The following is a 12,162-nucleotide window of genomic DNA, read 5'->3' on the forward strand; positions in this document are numbered from 1 at the left end:
TACATTGATTTATTCAGCGCTAAACCACGGCTTTATAATTAGAAGTTCTGACACTCGGTGTCTACACCTCCACAAGAAAGCGCTCAGGGGGAACACGAAGCGCGGTTCATATTTTATCTTGGTATCAGAAAATGGTTGTCTGATTCTGACACTACCAGCAATACGGCCTGGTTGATAAATTGGTATGTCACTGCTGGATCATTTTACCAACTGCACCTCATTGGTAGAGAAACCGTTGACCCTTAGCAGCCTATATTTTAAATCAAAAGAATATTATTGCGAATGTGGGCGAGGAATCTTTGCTAATCTATCATCAACTGGATAAATGAAACCAAATGCTGCACTGCACTGCACTGACGCATCTGATGATGGGACAATTACATATCGGGATACTAATTTATACAATGCGTAAGAAAGTGGTCTGAGGTGGGTAAAACAGACAACATAAACAGATATTTAATCCGTATGTCCAAAACAATATCATTTTACTTGAATAGAACCGAAAAGCGTTTTAGGCATTACGTAAGACATTTATTTTTCTCATGGGAGTTGCTACAATATTATCACGTGGTAGGCCTGTTGTTAATATTTTACATTACGTGCACTCTGGCGTAGCTGGCGCTAAGCACTACTGGAGAAAGAGGAATCCTTCTGCTGCAGTTTTAACAGTGTTGTGAGATTTGAACTTCAGCCCCCAGAAACAGAAGTGATTTGAGCTGACACACGGTTATCTGAAACAGCGCCGCCTCTATCCTCACACCGACACAGGTGTCGGCCGGACAGGTCACAACTGGTCGGCAGGAGAGCGGGCGGCATGCGCTCCTATACGCACCCTCACGCAAAACTTGTAGGCACATAAAAGGGTTACTGCACGCCCCCCCAACGCTCACACCGCCCCCCTTACTCGTGATATGAAGAATGTAGGTAGACTGACAGTGCTTCTGCTGCATCTGCACTGTCGAAAAGACGGAATTAATTATTAAAAGCTAAGGGATCAATCTAGAATAGTGCATCAGGGAGGGGGAAGAGAGAAAGGGAAAGTGCAGCCCTGAGTTTCTATACACGCCTAAAAAGCATGCGAATCCATGACATAAAAGGATAACGCGCCTCCCGTGTCTCATTTGTAGGTAAAATGAGCTACTCCGCCGTCGAGAAAAGAAAAGAAGCGGAACACGGAGACCCTGCTGCATCTATAATACAATATTAACCTTGAAGCAGCACGTTGGGTTGATATCTCTGCTGCACTATTAGGTTTCTTGAAAAAGAGATTACTTATTTATAAACATTTTTTACAGTTTATTTTAAATATATAGCCTATGGACATACATGTATGTATGTGTATATTTATTTTCCTAAGACTGTGATGACATTGCAATGTTGATTGGGTATAAGAGAAACGACGAGTGAATTGCAAAGGGTAAACTTATTTCAAGGTGCTGTCTATAGGCCCCTACATGAAGGATAGTCGCGCGCCCTGACATTGAAACTCAGGAGAGCACACAGACGAGTTCACACTGCAAGAAAAGCAGCATTTAAAGAATCCGCTGCACCGCCTTTTACAAAAGCGCACTCGGGGATGTAAGAATTGAACTGCGTCGAAGATTTGATATAAAATGGAGCAAATATTTCGTTTTACCAGTGAGTGATATCGCCAGATCCCTGCATTAAACAGCGGTTGATGGTGTAACCAGCGTCTTCTAGTGATCTGAACAAACATGTTTGATTTTGCTGAAATTCTGGCGATGGAGCCGTGCAGCCCGCGTTGGATTTAAGGAGAGGCGGATATGGGAAAGAGGGTACCGGAGACACCCATTCACATTGCAGGCATCGCACTGGGTAAGAGAAGAAGCGTACCTGTCGCTTAGGGTCTTCAGAATATACTTTGATGAATTACTAACTTAATGTATTTATGAATACGTTATTTTATACGTTCAATATATCTATCTATTTTATTATATTAAATAAATAAAATACAACGATCAGGTTATTTCCACAGAGTAGTCATATGAATAAATAATACATTTATTTTCTTGTAAATGATGTTATTAATTATTTATGAATAGCGTTTAAAAACTACTTTAATCAACCGCCACGGGAAAAAAGCCCCACACACCGTTTTAAACTCGGGCTTTTTCAGCATTGTGTTCTGAAAAAGAACGTCGACTTCCTATACCACGGGGAATGCTTTCTTTGTTAGAAAACTACATGCGTGTTTGATTCGTATTATCCCTAAAGATTTGAAAAGGCCGTACTTCAATAATTGTGATATCTAATCCTGGCGTGTGTAATTCGAGGTATCCGAATAACGATCACAGATTCGCTTCCTCAATACCACTGGACTTTATTGCATTGTGAATAAGACCCTCTGCTCCCATCAGTTGAATTCGTTCGTACTTCTTAACAATAACACCTCAGTCGAGTTGGATCTGCAGACTGTAGGACTCATTTTAATAAATCCTCCACAAGACATACTGTCTGCACGGGCACGAAATAACATCAATACATATTGAGCATGGTTCTTAGAAATATTAAATATGAAATCAAATGACAAACCTATGCAGACGATAGTAATAGTAACCCCTGTATACTGTATTTGAAATAGCCCCCCCCCCCCCAAAAAAAATAAAAAAAATAATTAAAAACACTATACCACTACTACTACTACTATAATAATAATAATAATAATAATAATAATAATAATAATAATAATAATAATAATAATAATGTGATTAATGTTGGTGTTATGAGAAATCACTCGTTAATAAGACCACCTTTGGACATTCCTATTATTAAAAGATGTATAGGTGTGATGGGAGGATACGGAACGTTGCTTGCATCATTCAAATATGAGGTTTAAAATATACATTTTACTGTGTCCAATACTTACGCTTCGCACAAGTCGTGCACGTTGTTCTAGTACATGTATTTGTGCACACTGTTCCATTAGCAGTCGTGAAGGTTGTAAATCTGTCTGTGAAAGAAATACAATTATTTAAGCTACAGCTATGAACTGTAAAGAAGATGGTTTGTCATCGCGAAACAGCTTTTGTGAAATGTTATGGGTTCATGGGCAGCACAAAATGATTTTGATATATATATATATATATAAATATATGTAAATATATACAGTATATATATATATATATATATATATATATATATATATATATATATATACACTGTATGTGTGTGTGTGTATATATATATATATATATACAGTATATATATATATATATATATATATATATATATATAATATATATATATATATTATAATTCTGTTCTTCTTTTACTGTAACCTTAGTACAACCCACAAAGAAAGTAGCATAAGGAAAATTAAATGGCACAACACGAGTATGTGGAGTTTCAATAGACTAATCGTTTAATAATAATAATCGTTACATACAACTAGATAGACCAAAGCTATAGGCAAAATATTGAGAATATTCACAAAAAATGTGCGCAGTTTGAGTGGACTTTGCGCCAAGTCAAGTTCATCCTTCACTCTTTAATTTGCCTACCCTTGCACCTCATGCTTTTACTACAGTAAATATGTGTATTTATTATTATTATTATTATTATTATTATTATTATTATTATTATTATTATTATTATTATTATTATTAAAAAACAATAATTACAGTATTTAAGCAGAGCATATAAGCAATGGAAAACGACATACCTGGGCGATGAAAATCTATTATAAACGCACTATTGTTAATTTTAAATAAACAGAATATGCGCCAAATGTAAGGCTGGGGGTCCCGTCATGTTTTGTGCCCTGTTCAGGCCTAAATGTTTCAGTCACATCGGGGGGTGTCTGAAAGGCGTGTGTCCGTTTTAATCCCCATGGTTTCTGATCTCTTCCAAAGGGTTATACCCCAGCCACCTGTCACTTTTATAAAACACTGGAGATTGGAATGGGTTCTGCGTGCGCGTGTATCTGCAGCGCTATACCCTTTCATAGTGTAGTGCTGTTAATGTACTGCCCTATAATCACGGGTGTAGATCTGCCGTTTTAAATAGTGTTTGGGGTTGGTGGCATTCCGTTGATATGCAGGATAGAGCTCGCAAGCAGGCCGACCGGGTCAGGATTTGTACAGCTCTAATTTGGAAGATTGGTCGGCGAGAGGATTTTGAACATATGGCGTGTTTTTGATCGCTACGGGTTTCTCCACGCTGACTGCCCACGGCCCCCAGAGGACGTTTCCGTGTCAAATTAGACCAACACGAGCTTGTCCACAGCTGCTTGTGCATTGCTTAATTCAATGCGCCGGGCGGGCCTTGAGAACAGCATGTCATTTATACTGCTCTGCAGTTCAATACTGCATGTAATACGTGTAGACTTTAGCAATGTCTTAACGGTATGAAGCTTCTTATTCAAAGCGTTTCTTTAATACAGTGTTTTTAAAATGTTCCATTGTGTGTTTAAATGTGTTTATTAGGAATAATATCATAGTGTGGGGATAATAATAATAATAATAATAATAATAATAATAATAATAATAATAATAATAATAATAATAATAATGTCATCTATCAATATGAAATAGTATTTTTTTAAATAATAATTATTCAATAAATCGAATAGGTTTATATTCTGTATGCTATATTATTGTTTAATATCATAATATAATTATTGTTTAGCAGTAATAGAGCAAAATAAATGTATTTATTATTTGGAATCAAAACCAAAGTCTGTTTTTTTATATTATTACATTTTTTTTCTTTACTTCTCTATCTTCTATTTGTCGATTTATGTGTTTTACAGCCCAGAACATTAAACGTAACATTTATAACATATAAATACATTCAGTTAAATCTGGATTCATATTTTTTTTATTGTCTGAAATTAGTTATACACACTAAAGAGGAACAACGACTAAAATATAAAAATGTTAAAGGGGTATACTGCAGGGCTATATATATCGTAGCTATATTGTTACAAAATATGCTAGATGCAGCATTTTAAAAAAACGATTTTTAAAAAAAGTAACTGTGTTGCAGTGCACTTATAATGCATCTATGGCTGCTGCAAAAATACTTTTCTGAATCGCCACTGCAATGAACAAGCCTGCTACTGTATTTCAGTTAGACGTTCTGTGTATTTGTGTAAGTTATTATAATACAGATTTGTGCTGAACAGTTAGAGACATGTACATATTTGTATACTCGGCTAAATGGCCGATAATTTTGAACACATATTTTTGTAGCCTATTGCATGCATATTCCAAGGTCCGATTTTAAATGAAATTCAAATATTCCTATTAAAAAGCGGGAGCGGTTGGCAGGTGGTGTCTAACTGTAGGTGTGTGTCCCCAATTGTAATATCGGTTTAAACGCTATAGAGGCTAGAACTTCAATGAAAAACACAAGAAAGCGTGTAGAATAGCGAGGCACGTTTATCTCATGTTGGGTGTAGTAGCTCGTATGCCGGCTCGTATGTGTGCTTTTCGCAGCGCTGTGTTCCCCGGCACTGGGGCTCTCTCTGTGAGCCCGTTTGAGTCCGCGGCTCCGCGCTGGGGTTTTGAGCGCGGCTCGTGTGCGGTCTCCGGGGAGCGCAGGGTCACGCCTCCGCTGGTACCAGCTGCTGTAGAACAGGACTGATTAAGCCCCTGTGTGTTCACGCTGACAGCCAAGTCACAAATCACAGGATGATTTATTCATATCAGACAGAAGAAGAGCCTCCATCGGAAATATGTCAGCTAGATAAATCTTCATCTCGCTAATTGGTAAACTAAGATACGTGGCTGTGTCATACCAATTATATTAATACAGAACACATTGTGTCGATAAACTATATAGTACACTTAGAAGTGTGTTTGCATGTAAGGGGTATTAACCTTTTATTAATTATTCCAATTTAAAACGAAAATAATTGTAAAAAAAATCGTTTGGTTCATGATGTGATTTATCTAGTACCACAAAAATAATGGCACAGCTGCTTCACGATTCCTAATGACTTCCTGTGCTGCAGGTCACGTTGTCGAACTGCAGCTAGACCACAGGAGTGAAGAGGCTGCAGTTTTAACCCGTGGCATTATATTTGTCCAAAAATGCCCAATTTAAATGATACAAAACCAAGCAAAGAACCAAAACATCTTCAGCGCAGGAAACGGGGGACCAGTGATAAAGAACTGGTTAGCACTCCTTTAATGAAATGTGAAGACTGTGGTTTGCATGCCTTTTTATGGCTCAATTCACTGTGTTTTGATGATGCTAAGTATTGTTAGTGGGTCTGTAAATTCACTGGAGGACAACACTGGCAGGATTAATACAGAGTTAAAGAGTGGTGCAATTAAGATCCATTACAGTGTAGATCATTAAAATAGCTCCCACTGTCCGTGTTGATATGTTATAGATCTAAAGACAGGTCTTAGTCTAGCAGACAAACACTTCAGCATGTGAGACATTGAAAAAGACATGACATGCTTATCCAATAGCAAACGTCGACAAACTGACATAGTGGAAGGCAATGGCTGCAGAGGACATTTGAAATGCAGCAATCTGTGCGCACAATCACACTGAGTGCAGGTAGAGTGAGCACGCTGTATTGAGCAGGAAATTACACAGAAAGAACCCTGTCGATAACGACTACAAAAAACTAGGGGTGCCCACCATTTCATTTTAACCACCCTGTATCAATACACGGCAACAATGGGGGCACAAAATATTCCCAAAGTAACAATACGACACGGTAAGTATTTCTCAGTACTGAACTGCTTCCTTAATTAGTGTGGTTTAATTGAGCTGCACGAGCCCAGAGGCTACAAGACAGAGAGTGAGAGAAATGAAATGCAGGTTATTATTCAGCAGATATTAATCATGACCAGCACAAGTGACTGCAGCTCAGAGTCCTGCACACTGATAGAGTTGGGGGCCAGGAGAAGGAGGCGGGGCTAGAGAGGAGGCGGGACCTGGGAGAGAGGCGGGCGACAGAGGAGATGGGCGGGGTTAGAGAGGAGGTGGGGCCGGGAGAGAGGTGGGGCTAGAGAGGAGGGTGGGCCGGGCTAGAGAGGAGGTGGGGCCGGGAGAGAGGTAGGGCTAGAGAGGAGGTGGGGCTAGAGAGGAGGCTGGTCCAAGGAGAGAGGCGGGGTCAGGAGGGAGGTGGGGCTAGGGAGGAGTCTGGACTGGGGAGAGAGTCGGGGCTAGAGAGGAGGAGGGGCCGGGAGGGAGGCGGGGTCGGGGGGGAGGCGGGGCTAGAGAGGAGGCTGGGCTGGGCAGAGAGTCAGGGCTAGAGAGGAGGCGGGGTTGGGAGGGAGGTGGGGCCAGGAGAGTTTTTTCCCTTTGGAGTCGATTTGGAGTAAAAAGCTTTGTAATTGCAATGTCGGGATTGTAGTTGCAGTTGTTGTTCTTGTCGTAATTTACTGATTCACTGCTCTCTCCCCGCAGTGCTCCTTGCAGTGGCCGTGTCGGCGGAGGTGAAATGCGGGAATATTTACAAGGGCTTCTCGGACTGCGTTCTGAAACTGGGGGAGGACATGGCGGCCTACCAAGAGGAGCAGGAGTCAGAGCAGGGGTTGCAGGTGGTGTGCAGGTGAGGAGGGGAGAGAGGAGGGTTGCAGGTGGTGTGCAGGTGAGGAGGGGAGAGAAGAGGGTTGCAGGTGGTGTGCAGGTGAGGAGGGGAGAGAGGAGGGTTGCAGGTGGTGTGCAGGTGAGGAGGAGAGAGAGGAGGGTTGCAGGTGCTGTGCAGGTGAGGAGGGGCGAGAGGAGGGTTGCAGGTGGTGTGCAGGTGAGGAGGGGAGAGAGGAGGGTTGCAGGTGGTGTGCAGGTGAGGAGGGGAGAGAGGAGGGTTGCAGGTGGTGTGCAGGTGAGGAGGGTTGCAGGTGGTGTGCAGGTGAGGAGGGGAGAGAGGAGGGTTGCAGGTGGTGTGCAGGTGAGGAGGGTTGCAGGTGGTGTGCAGGTGAGGAGGAGAGAGAGGAGGGTTGCAGGTGGTGTGCAGGTGAGGAGGGTTGCAGGTGGTGTGCAGGTGAGGAGGGGAGAGAGGAGGGTTGCAGGTGGTGTGCAGGTGAGGAGGGGAGAGAGGAGGGTTGCAGGTGGTGTGCAGGTGAGGAGGGGAGAGAGGAGGGTTGCAGGTGGTGTGCAGGTGAGGAGGAGAGAGAGGAGGGTTGCAGGTGGTGTGCAGGTGAGGAGGAGAGAGAGGAGGGTTGCAGGTGGTGTGCAGGTGAGGAGGGGAGAGAGGAGGGTTGCAGGTGGTGTGCAGGTGAGGAGGGGAGAGAGGAGGGTTGCAGGTGGTGTGCAGGTGAGGAGGGGAGAGAGGAGGGTTGCAGGTGGTGTGCAGGTGAGGAGGGGAGAGAGGAGGGTTGCAGGTGGTGTGCAGGTGAGGAGGGGAGAGAGGAGGGTTGCAGGTGGTGTGCAGGTGAGGAGGGGAGAGAGGAGGGTTGCAGGTGGTGTGCAGGTGAGGAGGGGAGAGAAGAGGGTTGCAGGTGGTGTGCAGGTGAGGAGGGGAGAGAGGAGGGTTGTGACTCCAGGTTAATCCAGGCAAGATAGAGACTGCAGGCACTTCAGTACTATAAATCACTGTGAGAAAAAAAACATTTGTCAAAATTCAAGTGCATCTTTTCTTGTGCATAAAACATACGGCATCGTTCTAACGCTGACAAAGCACTCTTTCTGCTTCTTGGTATTTCATGAGTATAGTCTTTGTTCTCTTGTTATCAGAGATGTCCTCTCGTGCAGATTGGGGAGAGGAAGAAGTAAAGTTGAGTGGTTGTGTCTGTTCAAACTGTGCACAATGATTTGTGTTATAATAATAGAAAACCTGCACAAGAAGGATTCATTTAGCAACATTGTCCTTCTGCGTCATTACTATAGCAATACACGCTCCTACCACAAGGGGGAAACAGGCAAAAAGGGTGACTAGTTGCCACTTTAAAAAATATGAACGCATCATATTATTAATTGTTATTCTAATAATTGATAATGTCTGGTGCTGTATTTGTGAATGTACCGTTTGCTAACACTTTACAATGATTTCACAATCAGGTGATGTGCAGTTAGTAGACTAGCAGTTTATGAGGTCCACTGTCACCTTTCTGTTTGACTAGTTGACTATTTGGTGGTACCCCTAATTGTGAATCCTCTATATTCGTACCAATATGGACCCAATCACAAAACCGATTAGTTTGGATATTATCTCTATAACTAGTCAGTGTATAATTATTAATGCATGCTGTCTCTCTTATGGCAAAATAATGTCTTCTCATGAGCACTGCTTGCTTGTATTAATTCTAAATACCTGCTTAGTTTCCACTTTAGGATTCAATCAAATAAGTACAGCACATGCTCAATGCTATATTCTATAGTGAGATTCTAGCAATGTTTTCAGAGATAGACATGTTTTTTAAAGGAAGGGCTTATGGACTGTAAACTGGTTGTTTTGGAAATTTGACTGAAAAGCCCATTTACACAGAAAAGTGTGTGCTAGATATGTTTTGTTCAACTGTTGCTGCTTCACTCAGGTCAAGACCACTTCTGGAATGTACCAACTGTAAATAGAGGGGGGGGGGGTCACACAATACAGGCACACTGTATCAGTTCACAGGGCTGTACCAAGTCAGGGCGGGGGTGGCTCAAAGCCAGCCTCCGGCCATGTAGTGAGCAATAGCCTGGATATTTAATAGGTAATTACAGTGAGTGGGAATACTAAATAGGGTATTTGTGTAAGAGGCATGGCGAGGTTTGCTGCAGGGAGAGCAGGGGGAGCAGATTATGCTGAAATCCGAAGAGCTGCTGTAAATCCTAAGGGCAGGAACACAGGCACGGCAGAATAATTGATGTGTTTCTCGCTGCACGACGTAATGAAATTCATAGCATTCATACGTGTGTGCTTGTTCTTCATTGCAGTGGAATATTTCCCTGGAGTGCTGGAGAATAGCTCGTACCTGTAATTTAATCACAGATCGAATGGAGGCTGGCTTAGCATGTGTGTGTGAATAGAGTGAGTCGGGTGACTGCAAAATAATGGTCATGCAGCAAAGGACTTCACAAGAGGCACAGTGCACGTTACACCCAGACAGCCTCATGTGGAAAATCTCCGTGCTGCTAGCTCCTGTTAAATTAGGAGCTCTCAAACACATTCCACTAAATCTTACCTAATATGTATTGCCATGGCATGGGTTTCACAGATATACTAAATGTGTATTTCATTTTTTTAATGGTAATAAAAACAACAAAACATTCTAAAATGGTTTTTCCTCTTAACTACAACCCCCAGAAGCAACTCTGGTCTGTCAGTAACCAATCGCTGCTTTCCTTATTACTTTTCAATATTCACAGCATTCCCACATGATGGAAAGTTTGGCATTAGAAAATGTGTGTTGGCCACACATATAACTGCTAATATCTCAAACTATTTCAAGAAACTCCTGCAGACAAATCTAACGGCCCCCTTCACTTTGACCTCTGACCCAGGATGGAGTCATGTGACTTTTTGGTTTGCGGATGATAAAGACCTAACTCTTTAAGATACTGGCTTCATACTCTGCACACAGCTCACAGTCATGTTCAGTCTTGTGTTTCGCATAAGAAACACAAACCCCTTCTTGCTGATTATTTTATAAAGCTGCCCACGCCACAGTTACTGGTTTCAGAAACCCTTTCACTGCCACATGACCACATTAATGATGTACAGATCACACTGTTTGACATAGTGCCTTTATAGTTGATCCACAGCTGTATTTTATGATTCTCTCATTAATATCATTCTGTTTCAGGGATGGTGATATCATAATTTGAACCGCCAGTGTATAATTTACATAAGGGAAAGTCATGAGTTGATGCCGGTTGTTGCTGTTCTCTTTTCAGCCACTGGGAGGCGTTCCACGTATGTGCCACCACAGCCCTGTCGGAGTGCCAGGAGGAGGCGGGGCGTATCTGGGAGACCTTGAAGGAAGAGTCCAAGAAGATCCGCTTCCAAGGCAGCCTCTTCGACCTGTGCAGCCCTAACGGGGCTCCACAACTGGGGCCACTAACAAACTACCTGTCCCTCCCGCTGCTGGTGCTCCTCCCCACTGCAATCACCTGGCTCTCTCTATAGACACTGCAGCAGCCAGCCCACACCGACCTGGCCTTGAGAATGGAAGAACACCCCCAGATTCAAAGTGGAATCTTCCTTTCCCCCACAGGGGCTGGGCAGCACAGCTCACTCAACACAGCCCGGGAGGGGTCATTCGGATTCATTCCGCTGTAAACAGGTTCACTCCCAGACAATCAGTGTCCATTTGAGAAAATACTACTGTATACTATAGGACTGGTAAATACTGTAGCCCCACTCATTACAAAGATAAATATGCATTCTGTAGATGTTTGCTATTGCTGTAGCATACTCTAGTCTTTGACTGTTGGGGAATTTGGTTTAGAGAGGGTGGGGGGGGGGGGGGGGGGCGAGGGCATTTAGTCGCTCCCAAGTGTCATGAGCCTGCATGAGGTGGTGTTCTTAATGTGAGAGACTCAGAGATAGTGAGATTAACCCTTTGCCTGTGGTGGAATGGTTCGGATTAGTAGTTTAGGATGGAAAAAAAAATGTCTATATATTTATTTATAAATGTATTGCTGTGGAAATAATTGTTATATTTACATTGCCATTATAAGTCGCCAGAGCATATTTTTTATTTATTTTTTTATTTATGAAAAGCAAGCTGTGTTGCCTTTTTGGTCTCAAATGCTCTCCTTGTTGGCGTATGACCATGATAAAAAAACAAACAAACAAACAAAAAAAAAAACGCTTTGCTAAACATGATTACTATTGGTAAAAGTGACCTCTGTGAGAGTAGATGTATTTATGGAGCCCAGTCTTATGAGTTTTTCTATATTTAAAAAAGTGTGACTTGTCAAGTACTTGCACTTCCAGTGTGTTAGATGAGGAGGCTCATTGAGGCACATCATCATACACAATGTCACTGGCATTGAAGGGTTATGTTTGACAGAAAGGACATTTGAGTTCAGCTCGGAGTACAAAAAATAAATATTTCAGTCTTCGGCAGATTCAGACATCACACACTCTTCATTCTTCTAACACCAAACAAGACCATAATGTCAGCATTACGTTTTTGTAGCACTCCACACTAGGAATGCTGGGTCTTGTAGTCTCCATTGCACAAGACCATGCTTTATTAATTTGTAAATCAGCTGCTGCTACTTCAAAAGCTCATGTAGTTGCAG

At 42.2% G+C, this 12,162-nt stretch overlaps 1 protein-coding gene across 1 annotated transcript; it reads left to right on the forward strand.

Annotated features, from left to right (window-relative positions):
* Positions 1-874: 874 nt before the first annotated feature.
* Positions 875-11,359, forward strand: LOC117424942 (neuritin-like). The gene is made up of 3 exons (XM_058991190.1): positions 875-1,836; positions 7,393-7,537; positions 10,807-11,359. Exons 1-3 carry the CDS (start codon positions 1,785-1,787, stop codon positions 11,036-11,038), a joined length of 429 nt encoding a protein of 142 aa, XP_058847173.1. The 5' UTR covers positions 875-1,784; the 3' UTR covers positions 11,039-11,359.
* The last annotated feature ends 803 nt before the right edge of the window (positions 11,360-12,162 follow it).

The sequence above is a fragment of the Acipenser ruthenus genome, chromosome 18 (genome assembly GCF_902713425.1).
Source record: "Acipenser ruthenus chromosome 18, fAciRut3.2 maternal haplotype, whole genome shotgun sequence".
Lineage (NCBI taxonomy): Eukaryota > Metazoa > Chordata > Actinopteri > Acipenseriformes > Acipenseridae > Acipenser > Acipenser ruthenus.

Excerpts from the sequence above, each read along its gene's own strand:
- LOC117424942 (XM_058991190.1), top strand. The coding sequence starts at position 1,785 with ATGGGAAAGAGGGTACCGGAGACACCCATTCACATTGCAGGCATCGCA. Across the intron at positions 1,837-7,392 it reads CATTGCAGGCATCGCACTGG|TGCTCCTTGCAGTGGCCGTG; the intron begins GTAAGAGAAGAA and ends CTCTCCCCGCAG. Across the intron at positions 7,538-10,806 it reads GGGTTGCAGGTGGTGTGCAG|CCACTGGGAGGCGTTCCACG; the intron begins GTGAGGAGGGGA and ends TTCTCTTTTCAG.